Here is a 20,532-nt window from a genome sequence, read left to right on the forward strand (position 1 = left end):
CTAGCACTAAAAGGAGGGGAAGACAAAGGAAGATAGCAAAGTTATATTAGTAAACAATCTATAAAGTCCCACAAAACTGTCAATGGATGTCAGTATACTACAAAAAATGATGGCATAATGCAGTTCAATACAAGATATAGAAAATACATGAAAGTAGGGCAGAACAAACCCAAAATATTTTCCTTCACATCAGAGACACAGCAGGAAGTATTAAGAAGATATTTCCAAATTTAAAAGATACCTCCTATCAGAACAAGTGTTCCGAGGGGAAGATATCTCCTCAAATCAAAAAGCTCTGATTTCCTATCACTTCATGTATCAGACAATGGTCCCTACGACCAATAGTGAGGAGAATATCTCCAACAGGGACACTGGGAGCAATAAATATCTAGCAGGGGTTGTAACCCTTACATGTTCTATCCAAAATGAAACAAAAGGTTTCCATACTTACATACCCTTTAATTTGTGCATCTTATTATATATATTGTTTTGTCTCCCTCCCCAGCAGCACTTTATCTTCTTTTGAAAAATAGAAGTTTGTGAGCTGCTATGTGAGGGATAATTACTACTGAGTGTTGATTGTGAATTGGCTGCACCCAGGGGCGGACTGACCATTTGGAAACTTAGGCACTGCCCGAGGGCCCGGGGTCAGTAGGGGGCCCCATGAGATGCCCCTTGTACTTTTTTCATAGGCTTTTTTGAGTTTGGGCAAGGACACAGGGGCCCCATGATCCCCTATTGCCCCGGGGCCCCATGAATTGTCAGTCCGCCCCTGGCTGCACCTAACACATACTCATACTAGTGTGCCAAACCAATACTATTTGCCAAAATGTGGCGCGCTTCACTTACAATTTGCTCAAAATAAATAATATACAGTATATGGACACTGTTTTTAGGAAATCGATATTGGTTGCTTCATTTATCTTCATATTTCTTTGATATAAATAGTAGCAATTTGTATGCATATATTGTTTATTTGGAGCATTTGTAAGTGAAGCACGGCACATTTTGACAACTTTATCTTCTTTGCTCTGATGCATTTCATGAGTATTACTTTTTCATAGTCTTATCTGTTGATGTATCTCAATAGATGCAGCTTGGGATGTCTCCGCTCCTCCTACACAAAGGGCCCTTGTCACCAGGGACACCATTCTTATCTGCACCTTCTCAGTGGATAAACAGCTGCTGGATCTTAACTTTCTGACCATCTCATGGACCTTCAAGGGAAGAGTTATCCTGAAATATGACAATAAAGACTTCTCCACCCAAGATCCCAGGATGTCCCTCAATGTGGAATCCCTGGAACATGGATACGCCTCATTATATGTATCCAACGTGACCATCTCTGATAGGGGCACCTATGTGTGTATTGTTAAATACAGCACTGAAAGCAAACAGAAGGAGATTTCATTCAAAGTGTTCGGTAAGGGCACCTACTGGATAACAACTGTAATTGTAAATGTCCAGTTAAACATTGCTTTACCCTTACCCAGTGAAGTGACTGGCCTCAGGCGATACACAAATCCTCCTACATAAGTTGTAGCCATTTGTCCTGTACATCCTTGTAAAACTTAGAGATGAAAATGATTTTTCACAGACTCACAAAGTGGGGGGCGGGGAGCTGCAGTTACACACTGTACATGAGCTCTGAGAGCTGATTGGAGGGAAGGGACACCCCCCCTTCAGACAGCTCACAAAAACACACGTCAAGGCTGTCAATCACCAGATGTGTGCTGGAGCTCTCTCCCCTGTCACCTTTTAACATTTGGTGTCAGGAATACTTTTCAGAAGTGACTCTTGCTGATAGCAGAGGAAAAGACAGCAGAGAGAAATTACACTTTGTACTTTGGAGAGAGGCAAGTAAACACTGTAGAAGTATGTGCTTTGTTCAGATTTAATGTCTGAGGTTTACAACCACTTTAAAGAGTAACTCCACTTTTGTTGAGAAAAATCGTTCCACTCTGGGTGATCTCTTTCGGAGATCTGAAAGATGTCTGGATGACCTGTACGTTGCAGGGATTATAACAAACATTGTTGCAGATTCCTACCTTTTTGTTATTATGAAGAAAGAGCTGTTTGTTTGTCCATGTGCCCTGTGGTGGTTTATGTAAGGATATATTTTATTTATAAAGGGCGTGTCCCTTTCCCTTAGATGAAAGATTACAGTGCCTCCAGCCGTTAAAATACGGCAAATCTTTAGTAAACCAATAATTTGGACACCTTGATAATTTGATCACCACTTATTATTATACCTTGAATTCTTTTAGCCAATATGATTTCGTACCATACACACAAAATTTGCCTTATAATAGATAAATATAAAAATTTATTTATGTACAAAAATTATATATATATTAACACAAAACGCAAAAGACTGGTGATAAATGAATATTGGTACACACAATCAAAAATATACCCTAACAATGTAATACACAATAAGAAGGTTTCTAACTAATTACATCAATATCACAATTTTTAAATGATCTGATTATTTATTAAATTTATTAATAATTAATAATTTCGAGTATCTCAAAGGTTATATTCTCACAAGCCGTGGCCATAGGATTGCAAGAAGCTGGCCCTTGATATATTATACTCTGATTATTAATATTCAATAAATTATGAAATATGGAAAAAAATTATAATATGGCAACAAACAATTTTTAACAGTAAAACAGGATCTCTCTACATATATCTAACTACCCAATATTGTTGTGATACACTAAGGTAATTTTATGATTCCACACAACAGAGAAAATAGGTAATACAAAATCAAATAAACAATCTCACCGCACCCGGCATTCAGACTAGGCAACTCTCCCGTGGATTTAGCTGGCAGTGGAACGCCTTTAGAAATGATATTATAGGGCAAGTGATAGATATTTAGTATGGGAGAATGTAGGAAGTTATAAGGATAGAGGTTTAGAAATTTAGTAAAGTTTTAGGAAGTTTGAAAGTATGGAAGAGTAGTTATTCAGAATCAGGTCTTTCTTCAGTCAGGTTTTCTTTTGCTGAGGTCTTTTCTTTTGATGAGTTTTTTCTTGATGAGGTTTTTTTTCTTAAAGGTACAAGGGCTTTTATACCAACTAATCCATTGTTCTAAGATACCTTCCCACCAGGCTTCCTGATTGGCTAGTTGAGAAATGTGTGTACATAAGCTATTTCTCACCTGCCCGCCAGGTGGCGGTCATGTATCATAGAACAATTTGAGTATTTGAGATGACTCATACCTCGGGTGGAATCTTAAGGTAATTTCAGGGATCAAATATACGTCTTTTTCCAGATATAAGTGATCATACCTATAATATTCTAAATAGGGACCATGGAATATAGGTGTATATTCAGTTATTCCTTCTTGAACTACCATCCTGTTTGTTTCCTGATAAGACATGTAACTAATGCTAGTTTATAATACATCTTACTTTCCATCATCTCAATACTCAAGTTAGTGATATATAGTTCCCATTGCTGAATATTTAGTGGTGTGTAAAATCTATAACATCTTATTTATAATATGTTTTTGTAGTATATCTTTGTAATTATATACAGTCAATTTTTAGACTTAAATGTCCTGAATTTCACTTCTTTGTTTTAGAACCAACATTTTCTATGTATAGGGAAAAACTCTCTGTTTGCCTGGCTCTTGTATTGGAATCATGGTAAACAACTGTTAATGCTTTCACCCTTGGTGGACAATAGTATATTGTGATAGTTTCAGAGGTCTGTTGGTTTATCAAACTCTACAAGGTTTGGGTAAGCTCTCAGACAATCAGTTTGGTTCCTCTATTGTCATGTCCAGACCTTGTATATGTTTACCTGCTTATTGAAGTCTGAATAATGGTGTTTGATCACCTGTAGAACTTCAAAATAGTATTGTCTCTAGGAGGAAAGAAAAAAAATCCCTTCACCCATTACATTTCTCTAGCTAGATGGTCATTCGACTTTCCAACCAAGACAAATTAACCCCTTAACATCCGGCTATGCTGACTTGATGTTATATAGGATTATGTCTTGATAAATCATGTTTTTGAGACATAATTCAAAAGCCCACAACAAATCCCCCTTTGTTTGGGGTACAGGCACGTGTATAGGGGTGTCTGTGTCGCAAAACATGAGTGGGGCTTTTGGCTAGAGTGATTGTTCGTCTTCTCCGGTGAAGTGAATGAAATAATAAAAAAAAAAAAAATTTTTTTTTTTTTTTTTTATAATAAAATGGCAGCGGTGATGCTGGTTGGTCCTCAACTTGACTCGGCGTCTTTAGATGGACACTTCTGATGACGATCCTGGTCTTGTGATGAGGCCGGCCTGGCCTGGCACATCCACCTTGGGGTCCATGGGTCCTCCGCACGACAGGTCTCTTAGACGGTCTCCTAGGCGGGTCTTTTCCTCTGGACTGGCCCTTGGTGGCCTGGGACATCAGGTTATCGTCTCTGGATCGATCTCTGGCATCTGGTCTTTCCCACAGGACATTATAGCTTCCTTCTAGGGTCTGGTCATTGACACCTCCGATCGCCGGTCTAGTCATTGTCTGGGCCTTCCTTTCTAAATTATTAAAATGAACAGTTTAAGTATTGGATAAACATAAACTTATATTACTGGATCCTGTAAGGAAAAAGATGAATTATATATTCAAAGGAAATTTAAGAATGATCTCAATATCTCCCGATAGGAACTGGTGGGTTAGTCTTCCAACAACTGCAATTGAGACTTCGGATGGCAAGCACGTAATTGGTTGATGTGCACCCATCTATCACTGATCTCACCATACCGGGTAACCTGCAATTTATATGCGACCGGAGAGATTTTATCAATGATAGAGAACGGACCTTTCCAAGATGGAAGGAATTTCCGTTCCTTGATCTGGTCTCTTGCAAAGTTGTATAGATAGACCTTGTCACCAATCTCATATTCCTTCTTGGAGCTTTTGAGATCATAGTATGTCTTAGCACTAGTTGCAGCTCTTTCCAAATTCCGCTGGGCAAAGGCAAAAGCATATTGCAGATGTTTACGTAAATCCTCTATGTACTGGTGTGTGGTGGTAGCATTGATCAAATTTTGATCTGTAGTGCGATACAATAAGTGCTGGGGCAGTACCATCCGTCTATCTGTCATCAGTTCAAAAGATGACATTTTTGTAACTGTATTCGGAGTAGCCCTCAACGCCATCAGGACCAGCGGGAGTTTGACATCCCAATCTTTGCCTGTTTCCTTAACAAATTTCTTAAGGACGTTAACGATGGTCTGATTGTATCGTTCTACATCACCACTAGAGGCTGGCCGATAGGCGATATGCAATTTCCTTTTAACCCCCAAAATTTTCCACAATTTGGCCATCACTTCGCTAGTGAAGTGCGATCCTCTATCAGACTCTATCCTCTGTGGTAGACCAAAACGTGAAAATACATGATTTATTAGCAATGCAGCACATGTCTCGGAGCTATTATTTGGTGCTGGTATACATTCGACATACTTGGTGAATAAACATGTAACTGTTAACATATACCGATTTCCTCGTGAAGATTTTGTTACGGGCCCAATAAAATCCATCTGAAGGTCTGACCAAGGCATACATATCCCCCTCTTCTGGAGAGGTGCTCTGTGAGTTGGCTTGGTAGGTTGAAATTGGGGACATATTAGGCAACCTTGGCAGTACTCCTTCACATCACGTAACATATGAGGTCAGTAGGCATAATCCCGCAGGATCTTATACGTGATCTTCTCTCCACGATGACCGGAAGTGGGAGCATCATGGGCATGCTGTAGCATCAAGCCTCTAAATTTAAGTGGGACGACCCATTGTTGTACGCCACCCTTTGAGGTTCGTATCAACAATCCCTGGTATAAAGAGAATTGGGATTTGGATTTCATTAAGATACGTAAATCCTCCTTCCCACTACATACTTCCTTATTTATGGGATTTTGGTTGGGATCTTCTATATGACTATAAAACAAGCCAATTATTGGGTCTTCTTTTTGGGCAGTAATTAAATCCTCACTAGGAGAATCGTGACTCCACTGTAATGCATTCGGATCACCAGCTGTTCTGGCCTGTTGCCTGGTGACAGCTTCAACCTGTACGGTACCTAAAAATTGATCAATGTCTAACAGTTCACCGGTGATTGCCCCTTCCTTGGCTAGAGAATCGGCCAGATCGTTCCCTTCTTTCTCGGCACCTAGAACCTTGGAGTGGCCTTTGGTCTTCTTGAAGTGCAGGGTGAGATCATTGGACCTTACCAGTTCATCGATGTGACAAAAGAGCTTACCATGTTTCACGGGTTTGTGATTACTCTTGTTCATGTTGTTTCGCTTCCACCTAGGGAAATACTCCACAAAACTATTCCTGACATAATTGGAATCGGTTATGATGGCACACTCTCTGATGTTGAACTCTATAGCCATCTCAACTGCTCTAAGAATTGCAGTAAGTTCAGCAACCTGACTGCTTTTTGGTCCAAGTTTGTATCCCACAGAAATTGGGGTGACACCTTGGGTCCAAACGATTCCAATACCTGCCACTAGTTGGAGCTGTTCCCCATCCTTGTGATGAAAAGCACAACCATCCACATATACACACGGTAGCTGTTTACAGTATTCTTCATCATAAACCTTGTAGGGAGAGAACAGTTGTTCTTCCAGAAAGTCAGTGTCCGGGGCCTCCATAGCAGGCGTAGTAGCGGAACAATCATGGAGCTCGGCTAGGCCCTGGGCTACTGGACTTTCCTTGTTCTGTTTGTACCGAATTTCAAGAGGCCACCCTTGCAAAGACAAAGTCCAAGCAGTGATGCGGCTATTAGACACATTTCCTCCCTTGATACGTTCACTCTTTAAATACTGTAAAGGCTGGTGTGCCGTTTCAACAATGATTCTCTCTCCCTGAATGTAACTGCGAAAATTCTGTAACGCCCACACGGTGGACAATAGAGCTTTTTCACAGTCACTGAACTTTACTTCAACCGGGGACAAAGTTTTACTGGCATAGGCAATCACCTTACTGACATCATCACGTTTCTGGTAAAGAACGGAACTCATACTTACCTGCGTAAACCCTGTCTCTAGATAGAAATTTTTACCCCCTTCGGGATATCCGAGACACGGGGCTTGTGTGAGACGTTCCTTTAACTCCTTCATGGCGTCCTCCTGTTTCTTACCCCACGACCATCCGACATCTTTCTTCAGTAGGTGAAGCAACGGCTTGCTTATCTCGGCGTAATTATCAATAAACTTACGCGAGTAGTTTACCATACCTAGGAATGATCTCAATTCTTTAAGGTTAGTAGGGACTTTACAGTTCATAACCGCCTCAACCTTCTTCTTTTGTGGGTTCAAACCTTCAGCAGTAACTTCATGGCCTAGGAAGTTTACCTTCGTGCGACACCACTGGGCTTTCTGTAAGGACAGTTTTACTCCTGCTGCTTTTAATTGGCCCAGGACATGCCGAAGTTCTGTAATGTGTTTGGCCATATCAGTACTTTTGATCAGGATATCGTCCACATACGCCAACGTCCCCCTTTCAAAGGCGTCTGGCATGGCCTTGTGCATGAACACAGCAAATTCATGTCCGGAATTTATGAATCCGAAAGGCATTCGCACCCAACAATATTGTCGATTCCCAAAACTGAAAGCCAGTTTGTATTGGTCTTCCTCATTCACCTTAATGGTCCAATACCCTTGTGCACAATCCAAGGCTGTAAAAACTTGGGATCCTTGGAGCTGGGCTAGACACTGGTCTATGTATGGGACAGGCCATCCTGACATGTACACACGTTTATTCAGCTGACGGAGGTCAGCGCACAAACGCCATTGTCCATTGGGTTTTAACATACCCAGGATCGGGTGGTTGTAGGAGCTGTGGATGGGCCTAATTATACCCCTTTCATGTAACTTCCTGATAATCTCAGCTAGAGATTCATAGGAAGCTAATGGTAACCTATACTGTCTTACGAATACTGGTGGGGCATCTGGATCTGTTTGGATCCTAGCGATGTGTAGGTCAGTAGTCCCACAATCGTAAGAATCCTTGGCAAAGATCTCTTGGAATTCAAGGAGAAGCTCTCGGAGCAATTGTCGGTCGAGATCACTGGCACACGCATCGGCGAGGGCCACCATCTCTTCCACTAACTCCTTGAATCCAGGAAAGCTTTCCGGCTGACCTATCTCATATGCCTCTTCAAGTTTCGTGGTGAGGTCATTGGGTATGTGATGTGTGTGTGTGTTCTCCTGCCATCCAGGTTCTTTGGGGTACTCTTGTTCTTTGATTGGGTGATCAAAGACAATTGATGTCTCTTCGATTCGACAGGTGCCATCTTTAGAATTGAATGGATAAATGGACTCTATGGTGAAAATACCCTCTGGTAATGAATGGAATGTTTGTTCAATTAATTGTTCCTCCGACAAATATTCATCGGGGATGAGTCCAATCACCTGGTTAGTGACCCCAAAGGTGTAATATTCAGTCTCTACCGCTAGACCAATAAGGGTCTCTTTGGGTAAGACGATGTCCTGATTGGACAGATTATGTATGTAAATGTACATCGGGGATTGATGTGTGTTGACTAGGGGCGTGTGTGTAATGTTCAGTCCTTCCCCCTGCATTTTATGGGAGAGGCATACTAATGCATCTGACCCCTTCAGTCTATGTCCCTTTTTAACTTGGATGGGGAGTATGAAATTATTTATGCCCTTAGGAATTGTAATCTTTTGGGCTACCTGGACTTCAACAGCATAAGGCATCTGTTGCTGGGATTTTAAAGCTAAGTCCAGATTTTGGTATTTTTCGGGGTCCCCCTTTAGTCGACTCCATACACAGTCATTAATTAGGTCGACTTGCATTGCAAAGCGATGTAATACATCGTTGCCAAAATAAATTTTAGTTTGGGGATTATCCAAGACTAGGAACACATGGGTGGCTGTTTTGTTTCCTACAGTGACGTTTAAGAGACACCTAGCTATTGAATTATAATCATCAGAGTCATCAATGGAGTCTGAAATCCAATGACGCTGAGGTGTGGAGAAACGGATCATTTCCATTTCGGTCAGGTGTTTTATCAGCCCATGGCTTACAAAGCTGTGTTCCTGTCTCAAATCTAGTTTGGCATATTTTGACCTATTAAGACCATTTATCCGGATGGGGATAAACAAGTCGCTGTTAACCCTTTCAATACCCGTCAAGAATTGGGTGTGATCTCCCCCTTTTCTTGGTTTATCCTCCTGATGAAAAGATATCGTAAGGATGTCATCTTGGAGGGAAATATCTTTTATTTTATCTTGGGGAATTCTAAAAATGTGTTCCTCATCTCTTCTGATAGGGTTATGGTCATCAGGTTTGATAACCGTTACATCAGGAAGTTGACTGTTCCTGAAATGGATTTCTAATGATCCAGGCCTTTCTTCCACCAGGTGACAGTGTTGTCGGGAATGGGGAGTTTTAAGTTTCCCATATTTAATTGGGATATTTACCTGTGACCACAGTACTTGGTTCACACAGTCAACTATTGTGTTCAGCCTTTTTAGGAAGTCCATCCCAATTATCATGTGGTGCTGGGAGATGCTGGCAATGATGATGGGGTGTCTCAGTTCCTTATTACCCAGTTTCAATTTAAGCCAGGCGGTACCCATGACTTGTAAAGGGTCTCCACCTACACCAATTAATGAGCTGTCAAAGCTTTTAAGTCTCGGCTTGGTGGGCATGACATTAGCCACTTTATCAAAATGTCCCTGTGACATGATGGTTGCTTGGGATCCAGTGTCTATTAGGCCGACAATAGAAAGATCACTGGCATCCTGCACCTGTACTGTGGCATAATATCTCCCATCAGATTCAGTCAGCTCACACATGAAATTGGTGTGGTTGAAGATCTGTGGGCCCTTCAATGACATATGACTGGCTCTTATCTCACCGCATGTGGTGGACACATCACCCTTATCCTCCCTGGTGGGATTCTTGGACTGTCTCAAGACAGAAGCACAACTAGAAGTTGGCGCTCCGTCTGGCTTGTCAATCCCGACGACTTCCGATGCCGCGACTATATTAGGGGCAATAGATGGACACTGAAAAACAGGAGAATCGTTAATAACCAACAACTGGTCCCCCTTTGCCTGAGAACTAGCTTCTCCATTAGTAGGCGTGTCAGGGACGGGGCACACATCTCCTGTCATTTGACTCAGTGTCCTCCCCTGTTGGTTTAAGGCTTGGTTGCCTGTTAATTCTGTGACCCTTGGTTGGTCACAGGAGCTGCTCCTAAAAAAGGATTGGATGGAAATTGAGTGACAAGCCTGTCCATTTGTTCAGCCATTTTGCTGATCTGTGCCTCGATTTGTCCAATACGCTCAGAGGAGTCATTCTGTTGATTCTCCCTTTTCCTATACTTGCGCTTGTATTTTGGACGAGACTGGTAATGAGACTCAGAGTCAGAACTACTGCTCTGGTCCCGACGCCATTGTTCTCTCTGAGGTTTTGGGGTCTCCCTGTCATTAAGGGGAGCCTGGGGTACTGTATCCCCCCTTTGAGCTTGAGGGTGTTCTTGGCGTGGAGGAAATCTTTGGAAGTCGGAGTTCTTATTAAAATTGGGATTCTTATTGTAATTATGGTTCCTGTTGAAATTGGGGTTCCCATAAAAATTCCCATGTTGGTTTTGGCGAGGATAATAGAACCTCCGAGGATACCATTGACTCCTTTGATTCTCATCACTATACTGACCCTTACCATACTTTTTATTCTTCTCACTTCCACTACCGTAGTTTCCTGGCTTTTGTCTATCCTTTCTCACCCACTGGTTTTGGGGTGCAAAGTTATGGACCTCCTTCACTTGCTGGGTTTGAGGTACAAATCTAGGGGAACCATTGGTTTTACCCCCACGGACTACTTCCGCATATGATTTCTTCTCTGCCTGCAAATTTGGATTTGGAGGGGAAACGGTAGTGGCTGCTACTATCTTGGGGCTATTTTTAGGTTCTCTTTTTATCCCGCCCTCACTGGACTGTTGGATCGAGAATAAATAGTCACTCTCTCTCACCAACCAATCAAGAGAGCATCCCTTTCTGTAATCCTTTGCAAGTCCCAATTTTATGTAAGCAGGTAATGCTTCATAGAATAGTGTCTTGAATTCTGGCTGGTTAGGATTGGGATCCTTTTCAGCCAGGAAATAGGCATTTCTGAGGACAGCCAGAAATTCTGCAGGGCTTTGGTGAGGACCACACTTTAAATTGTAGGCCGCAGCCTTGGCAGAGGTTACAGTTTTATAAGGCCCAAATTCCATGTGGCACTTATGTTTAACCTCTCTCCAGGACTGATTGGAATAGGCCCTCAAGGTCTCAAAGAATTGCCGGTATTTCTCTTCAAACACCCATGGCAGCAATTCTATTTTGGTGTGGTCATCTCTAATGCCCAGAATCTCTAACGTCTGTTCATATGTTTTCATGTGTTCGGTGATCTCAAGGGACCCTTTCTTAGAAAACATAGGAACAGTGTCCTTCAGGAACTTAATGACCTTTGGGGTGTCATATCTCCTGAATGACCCCTGGGATTTCCCTTCCTGTCTATATGAAACCTCATACTTTTCTTCTGAGCGCTCTGGAGTGCATCTTAAAAGCTTAGGAGGTGACCTATATTCTGACCCTGCCTCACTATCAGATACTTCGCTGTGATGCGGGTATCTCCGCTCATCAGCCTCCTGCTTGCCTGGGTTGGTCCGGTTTTGGACCCCAGAATTTATTTGGGCCGTCAACCTCATAATCTGCTCCTCCAGAGTTTTCTGCTCAGATTTTATCAATGTAAGTTCTGACTGGTCATGCTTATCCCCTGGGTGAACTTTAATTTTGACAGGAGATAACCTCTCTGATCTGAAGTACTCCACCTCATCTTTTAAGTCCTGATACTTCTCTTGAAGTTGTTTTAATTCCTGAAAGTTTCTCTCATACAGGTCCTGAGCACTTCGAAAGTCTCTGACCAATCTATCATAATATTTCTGGGATTCGTCTAAACGAATACCGGCATGACCAAGCTTCCCTTTCAAAGACTCAATGTCCTGATTTTTGCTTTCTAACAAGAGGCGGGCCTCTGACAACTCTTCCCTTAAAGTCATGGTTCGCTGGGCAGCTCCAGCGGTCATGAACCATAACATGGGCCAAGCTTCTAGGAGAAGTCTGTCACGGCTTCTGTCACTTTCTACTCTAGCAAATGCCATTAAAAACTCAACAACCTGGCCCTTTTGGTTGAACAGGTCCTCAAAGGTGCTCATAGCCTGCCTTTTCTCTTCATCCACAAATTCATTATTGCTATCCCCCAAACTTAATCTCTTGCGGAGATAATCTATTACTTCACATTCAACATACTTCTGCCAAGCACCGGCAGCTTTCCGAGCTGGCTTCATAGCTTCCTGCTCAATGCCTTGAGCCGCCATATTTTCCTTGTTATGCTTGGAAGAGGTGGATCCGTGATTACTGGATGCCATTTTGATACAGAATATATGTTTGATAAAGTGTACAAATATACAATCACCAGTGAGTTCTGTATTATGGTACGATTTCTATGGCTCTCAGCAGTGCCTCCAAATTTATCCTGTGGTGGTTTATGTAAGGATATATTTTATTTATAAAGGGCGTGTCCCTTTCCCTTAGGTGAAATATTACAGTGCCTCCAGCCGTTAAAATACGGCAAATATTTAGTAAACCAATAATTTGGACACCTTGATAATTTGATCACCACTTATTATTATACCTTGAATTCTTTTAGCCAATATGATTTCGTACCATACACACAAAATTTGCCTTATAATAGATAAATATAAAAATTTATTTATGTACAAAAATTATATATATATTAACACAAAACGCAAAAGACTGGTGATAAATGAATATTGGTACACACAATCAAAAATATACCCTAACAATGTAATACACAATAAGAAGGTTTCTAACTAATTACATCAATATCACAATTTTTAAATGATCTGATTATTTATTAAATTTATTAATAATTAATAATTTCGAGTATCTCAAAGGTTATATTCTCACAAGCCGTGGCCATAGGATTGCAAGAAGCTGGCCCTTGATATATTATACTCTGATTATTAATATTCAATAAATTATGAAATATGGAAAAAAATTATAATATGGCAACAAACAATTTTTAACAGTAAAACAGGATCTCTCTACATATATCTAACTACCCAATATTGTTGTGATACACTAAGGTAATTCTATGATTCCACACAACAGAGAAAATAGGTAATACAAAATCAAATAAACAATCTCACCGCACCCGGCATTCAGACTAGGCAACTCTCCCGTGGATTTAGCTGGCAGTGGAACGCCTTTAGAAATGATATTATAGGGCAAGTGATAGATATTTAGTATGGGAGAATGTAGGAAGTTATAAGGATAGAGGTTTAGAAATTTAGTAAAGTTTAAGGAAGTTTGAAAGTATGGAAGAGTAGTTATTCAGAATCAGGTCTTTCTTCAGTCAGGTTTTCTTTTGCTGAGGTCTTTTCTTTTGATGAGTTTTTTCTTGATGAGGTTTTTTTTCTTAAAGGTACAAGGGCTTTTATACCAACTAATCCATTGTTCTAAGATACCTTCCCACCAGGCTTCCTGATTGGCTAGTTGAGAAATGTGTGTACATAAGCTATTTCTCACCTGCCCGCCAGGTGGCGGTCATGTATCATAGAACAATTTGAGTATTTGAGATGACTCATACCTCGGGTGGAATCTTAAGGTAATTTCAGGGATCAAATATACGTCTTTTTTCCAGATATAAGTGATCATACCTATAATATTCTAAATAGGGACCATGGAATATAGGTGTATATTCAGTTATTCCTTCTTGAACTACTATCCTGTTTGTTTCCTGATAAGACATGTAACTAATGCTAGTTTATAATACATCTTACTTTCCATCATCTCAATACTCAAGTTAGTGATATATAGTTCCCATTGCTGAATATTTAGTGGTGTGTAAAATCTATAACATCTTATTTATAATATGTTTTTGTAGTATATCTTTGTAATTATATACAGTCAATTTTTAGACTTAAATGTCCTGAATTTCACTTCTTTGTTTTAGAACCAACATTTTCTATGTATAGGGAAAAACTCTCTGTTTGCCTGGCTCTTGTATTGGAATCATGGTAAACAACTGTTAATGCTTTCACCCTTGGTGGACAATAGTATATTGTGATAGTTTCAGAGGTCTGTTGGTTTATCACACTCTACAAGGTTTGGGTAAGCTCTCAGACAATCAGTTTGGTTCCTCTATTGTCATGTCCAGACCTTGTATATGTTTACCTGCTTATTGAAGTCTGAATAATGGTGTTTGATCACCTGTAGAACTTCAAAATAGTATTGTCTCTAGGAGGAAAGAAAAAAAATCCCTTCACCCATTACATTTCTCTAGCTAGATGGTCATTCGACTTTCCAACCAAGACAAATTAACCCCTTAACATCCGGCTATGCTGACTTGATGTTATATAGGATTATGTCTTGATAAATCATGTTTTTGAGACATAATTCAAAAGCCCACAACAGCCCATGTGCAGAGTGAATCTGTATGGGAGTGGTTTTCTAATTAGCAATCAGCTCCTGCACCTGCAGGGCTCTAATAAGGAAAGTGGCAGGGTCTGCATCCCTTTACATGTGATTACCATTAGGGAGTGTCTCACCAAAAATGACATTTTTGTTGCAGGGGATGCCGAAAATCTGACTTGTATCTTAGTGCAGACTTCTGGGAAAATCAGTAAGCCAATCACACAAGCAGGAAATGACATTCTCAGGGTGTGTTCTGTATACGATCTGTACATTATGACTTATGTCGCAATTTTAAATACTATATAATTTTTTTAATTTGCTAATTTATTTTCCCACTACAGTGGAGTTACCCTTTAAGCTTTTGGTAAAACAATATAATATCATACAAGTGAATGTACATCTAGTTTCTAACTCCATGGCTTTTAGTTTGCCAGAACACTTTGTCTCATAGACAATTGTTTTGTTTTTTTTCATAAAATACTGCATTTATGCTTTTTTGCATCTTAGTGCTGCTGATCTCTAATCTTTGTTCAGCATTGTCTTTACATCCTTGTTCTGGACCAGCTTCCTGATAGTGACGCTGGTGGATCATATCTGCTCATTGTGTTTCATCACGGCTGTTTGTAGTCCGTATTATGTTGTGATGCACCCTTCACAGAAACTTTCTAGCCCATGTGACAACAATCTAAGCACAAGCACACAAAGAGTGGTTGTCACTGAGGTGGGATAACTGAGCGGTTAACCCTTTACACACACGTCCCTATTTATTTTAATGAAAACCGCATCCACTTTTGCATTTCTGAGCTGTCTGTATCACTAGCTGTCACCCTCCGGCAGAAATATAACAGATTTTACACTACGGTCGCTTCTTCACAGGGACCAAGTTCTTAGTTTCAGAGCATTCAGAGATTCAATTTAACAATGTTTAAATATTGCTTTCATGAAAAATAGAGGACACAGTGCATGAAACTGTAGCACCCCTCTTGTCAGGTAGGGGGAACTAGCTAGTTGTTTTTCAGCTAGAAATGCTGAGTAGTAGCCTGGGCCTGGAGTCAGAGGGTCATTTCAGGTCAGGGGTGATATGCTCTGAAGACCAGTTCCCTGATACCTACCCCTGCTCAAGAAACTGAGGAGGGGCTGGCCTGCACACTTAATGGATCTTGGTCAAACCCCAAGCAGGAGGCTTGGCATGGGGCCAGGGCAGTCTTTAACTGTGACTGAGCCACCTCAGCAGGAGGAGAGTTTGGGTGGAAGATGTGAGAGCAGGCGGAGATGTAGGAGCCTGGGAGGGGGCCTAGTGGGAAGCGGCCTACCTACAGGCTGGGACCTTGGAAGGAAGATCACTTAGCCTCATTGGCCCCCAGAGTGAGGACCACCTGTGGAACCAGGGAAGGAGCCAGCCTAGCAGAAGGCCTAAAAACAGCTACCAACCCACGAGCTCACAGGAGAGGAATGAGTGAGTAATCCTGCACCCCTGGGCCAGATAAGGGGAGAGTGCATTCTGGTGGGAAACCTGACTATAAATTGGTAAGTAGTGCCGTGCCCTTAAAAAATGACTAAAATATACTAAATAGTAATGATCATAAACACTACATAAATAGATCAAGGATAATACACATTTAAATTAAATGAAAATAATTTTCCAATATGTACGTGAAAAGAAATATTTTCTAAATCATAATAAATTTTGTGTGAAAATACAATATGAATAAGATAAAAATAAATACATTTTGATTTTCCTTGTTAGCCTATTGCTAGGCTAACATACTGTAGCTTTTGAATAATTAGAGTGGATGGGATCCCTTGGAACTCCCCTGGGTTTTTCTGGATGGATTTCTTCTAATAGTAGCTGATGATCTCTGCTTCCTTAAGCTGCTGGATATACTTCCATCTCCCTATTTCCCTTGTTACATCCCCCGGAAGAAGCCACGTGACTCTGTGGCGCAACGTGTTGGGGAGGGGCATAGATGTCACCACAGCAACCCGACTTCAGTTACGGCGAGTATAGACAGTGCATGCTAACACATGGAAGAAGCCTGTCACATCCTTACAGAGCAATTTTACTTAGTACAAAGCACTTTTTTAACTTCATACATGTGAGTGCATCAAGAGAGCAATAAAATATACTTTTATATAAACGATAAGGCACCATATATCTCTATTTTTCTTCCACTATACTAATGAGGAAAATAGGGTGCTCTTAGAAACCTTCAGTGCAGCAGATTTTTTTTTTGTAGCCTTCCCTAAATCTACGCCTTGTAATAATCCTGTCTCTGAGCTCTGCAGGCAGTTACTTTAACCTCCTGGCTTTTAATTCTGATACAGTATTCATTGTCAGCTGTGAGGCCTTTTATAGAGAGGTATGTGTCTTTCCAAATCATGTCCAATAAATTTAAATATACCACACGTGGACTCCAATCAAGGTGTAGAAAAATCTGAGCAACAATCAAGAGAAATGGGAGGTACCTGAGCTAAGTTTCAAGTGCTGTTGCAAAGGGTCTGAATACTTATGTCAATGTGATGTTTCAGTATTTTAGTTTCAGTAAATTCACAGACCTTTTCTAAAATTCTGTTTTCACTTTGTCATCAAGAAATGCCCGTAGCGAAAGAAAGAAGAAATAGCGCAGGGCATACATGACTAGGCCCAGAGTGGGGGAAGGAAGAGCAGAAAGGGTTAAGGTAGCTCCAGGAGGATTTTGTTATTGTTAGTGGGGGGTAGCTGATTGGTAGAGGTTGGTGTAGGTGGGGTTTTGCTGCACCTTAGGATGGGAGGTTCTGTGAGGGGGAGTCAGTTAGCTGGACGGCAAGAGTGTGAGCTTGGTGTCTGTTTAGCACACCTTGCTTCAGGCCACCTTTAGCCCTGCCATGGACAGCCTTTTGGCTCAGCTGCAGGAGGCAGCAGAGGACAGGGGGATGGACTGGCTGCAGAGCCGTGTCTCGGATCTCTTGCAGGATCCGGGCTCATCACCTGCAGCAGGGGGGCGGGAGGGCCCACGTGCTCGGAGGTCTAGGCCTCCGGAACGCTTTAGCCCGGGCTCCCCCCCCTCCCAGAGCTCAGCACCACCATGGGAGCCCCGCTCGGGCCCCTCCGGCTCCGCTTGCAGGGCGCTCCCTTGCCTCTGCTAGCGGGGAAGCCGGGAGGAATCCCCGCCATCGGCGGAGCTCAGTGGGCGGGGCCTCATGCGGGGGAAGCCCCTCCCCCCCGCCCACACGGCATGGAGGCAGAAGCAGAATCTGCGGCTCCTCCACTGACAAGGTGCCGGTCAGGGAGGGAGCCCTGCGTGGGAGGCGCACAGCTGCGGCTGCCGGGCTGTCTCCTGCTGTGGCCGGCGGGCCCCCTGAGAAGTCTGGGGCTCCGGCTCCAGTGAGGCAGCAGCGTGGGATCGGCACTGGACGGAGTGCAGCAGGGAGTTCTGCGGCTGCTGGGCTGTCTACTGCTGCGGCCGGCGGGCCCCCTGGACGGTCTGGTGCTCTTGCTCCACAGCAGCATCAGCGGAAGACTGGAGATGAGCGGAGGGCAGCTGGCAGTGCTGCAGGTCGGAGCCCAGGGACGGCGGTGAGCTAGTCTGGTGCCGGGAGGCGGAGTCGTGAGCGGCACAGACCAGCAGGACCCGTGGCTCCTGGGACCGGGAGGCCATCTGAACAGCGTGCAGAGGACGAGAGGTCGGAGGGCGAGCTGTCGGAACCCGATGCGGGGGCGACGGCTGGCCGCTCTACAACGGTGGATCGTGAGCACGCGGCTGAAGGGGCATCTCCTGGGCAGCCTGGTGAGTTACCTGTTCTGGGGTCTATCTCTTTTTCTTCTGCGTTACGGGACCTGCTGGGGGGTGGTAGGGCCGCTACGGTGGGCGCGGCCTCTGCGGCGTGCACTGTCGGCGTTCCCCCGTCGGGTATGGGTGGGGGTCTCGGTGATGTGAGTTCCGGTTTGCGGGACCTGTTGCGGCGTCTTGAGTGGGGCGCCTGGGCCTGCTTCTGCGTGGCTCCCGCCGGATGGTGGGGAAGGTTTCGGGGTTCTTGTACAGGACAGCGGGGACGTGCGGCGTCCGGGGGTCTCTTCTCCTCCGGGGTCTGGGCTAGGGGTTGTTCCGGCCACGACAGGTGATCGGGGTTCTGCGGCCCCCTCCGCGGTGTTGGGTGCGGATTCGAGGGTGTCCGGGCCTGTCGGCTTGGCGGACTCGGCCAGGGGCGAAGTGTACGTGTGTTTTGAGGGCCCTTTGGGTGCGCATTTACAGTCGGAGGTACGGGAGTAGCTTTGGAGTGGGGAGTACGTTGATATATTCTCGCTCTTGCCTTTGGAGCGTTTTCCTTTTGAAGGGTCCCGGGTTGACGAGAGTAGGCAGGTGGAAGCGGAGCAGCGGCGTTTTCGTTTTATCCCGCGTACCTTTGCAAATTGGTTGCAGGCGTTCGCGATCATGGCTAGTGTGATTAGGGAGGAGGCTCCTGAACATTGCTCGGCACTGTTCTGTTACCTTGATGCCATTGGTGAGGCTCACAGGGTTTCTGGGGGTACTGCGTGGCTTCGGTACGCTGAGCTGTTTCGGCAGCGGAGGGCGGTTCGCCAGTCGTTGCGTTGGGATCATAAGGACGTTGGCCTCTGGATGCGACTCATGACACCGGCGAGGGCCCCTGGTTTGTTTTTTCAGAGCGGGGCCGGCGGTTCGTTCTCCCCGGGACAATCGGCCTCCAGGCGTCAGGGGTTCTTCTGGCAGTTCCAAGAGGGGACGTGTTGATTTGGTGGGTCTTGCCGTTTTAGGCACAAATGTTCCGGGTGCGGGGGCTCCCATCCCTTGTCGCGCTGTTTCCAGCGGGGTCGAGGCCTTTCCGGAGAGCATGCTGGTAAGAGGGACGACTCCGGTGCGAGTGGAAAGGATGGGGCTTTTCTTAAAGAGGTATCCTGATCGCGCAGCTGCAGTGCTGCTGACGGCGGGTTTTTCGGAGGGTTTTCGCATCCCGTGTACTTTGACTTTGATTCCTCCCTTAGCTCGGAATTTGCGGTCGGCCTTGCGGCATGAGGAGGGGGTTTCGGCTAAGTTGCGTAAGGAAGTGGGGTTGGGACGCATGGGGGGTCCGTTTGCTTGCGCTCCGTTTTCGGATTTGGTTGTTTCTCCCTTGGGGGTTGTGCCCAAGAAGGAGCTGAATGCGTTTAGGTTAATTCACCACCTGTCCTTCCCTAAGGGGGGGTCGGTGAATGATGCTATTGATTCGGAGTCATGTTCGGTGTCTTACACGTCTTTTGATGTGGCTGTTTTCTGGGTCCGTCGGTATGGGCGCGGTGCGCTCATGGCGAAATCGGACGTTGAGTCGGCTTTTCGGCTGTTGCCAGTCCATCCGGACAGTTTTCGTTTTTTGGGTTGTCATTGGCAGGGCTATTTTTACGTTGATAAGTGCCTTCCTATGGGGTGTTCTATATCTTGCGCTTTGTTCGAGAGGTTCAGTTCATTCGTGGAGTGGGTGGTGCGGGATGTCTCAGGGGTGAATTCGGTCATCCAATATTTGGATGATTTTCTTTGCGTGGGTCCGCCAGATTCCGGAGTATGTGCAGTTTTGCTGGCCACTTTGCAACACTTTGCTGAACGTTTCGGGGTTCCTCTGGCGGTGGATAAGACTGTGGGCCCGGCTATGGAGATGACTTTCTTGGGCATTGTTTTGGATTCCGGCATGATGGAGTGCCGCTTGCCTGAGGTTAAGCTGGTGGCTCTACAAGGGGAACTACGTGGGGTGCTGGGGCTAGCAAAAAATTCAGCTGCGGGCCTTACAGTCGTTGTTGGGCAAAACTTAACTTCGCTTGTCGGATTCTGCCCATGGGTCGGGTGTTCTGCCGCTGGTTGGCGGCGGCGACGGCAGGGATTACCTCGCCTTTACATTTTATTCGGTTGACTCGGGATCATCGGGAGGACTTGCATTTGTGGCACACCTTTTTGGATTCGTTTAATGGGCGGGCTCTCTGGATGTCTGGCCCTGTTAGCAATTTTGACTTGGAATGGTTCAGGGACGCGGCGGCGTCGGCGGGCT

The 20,532-nt window shown here is 44.0% G+C and overlaps 2 protein-coding genes across 2 annotated transcripts in view; both read left to right on the forward strand.

The window, feature by feature from the left end:
* LOC149472050 (uncharacterized) overlaps positions 1–20,532 on the forward strand; it is a 481,288-nt gene that overhangs the window by 212,091 nt on the left and 248,665 nt on the right. The gene's annotated exons all lie outside the window — the stretch shown is intronic.
* LOC149472052 (uncharacterized) overlaps positions 1–20,532 on the forward strand; it is a 56,095-nt gene that overhangs the window by 9,522 nt on the left and 26,041 nt on the right. Inside the window, exon 2 of the mRNA XM_089693326.1 lies at positions 1,091–1,423. Coding sequence (XP_089549452.1) covers positions 1,091–1,423 — 333 coding nt within the window. The remainder of the gene's footprint in view (positions 1–1,090; positions 1,424–20,532) is intronic.

This window comes from Staurois parvus, unplaced genomic scaffold (genome assembly GCF_062004578.1).
Source record: "Staurois parvus isolate SC_StPar_1 unplaced genomic scaffold, SC_StPar_1.0 ptg000024l, whole genome shotgun sequence".
In the NCBI taxonomy this organism is placed as follows: domain Eukaryota; kingdom Metazoa; phylum Chordata; class Amphibia; order Anura; family Ranidae; genus Staurois; species Staurois parvus.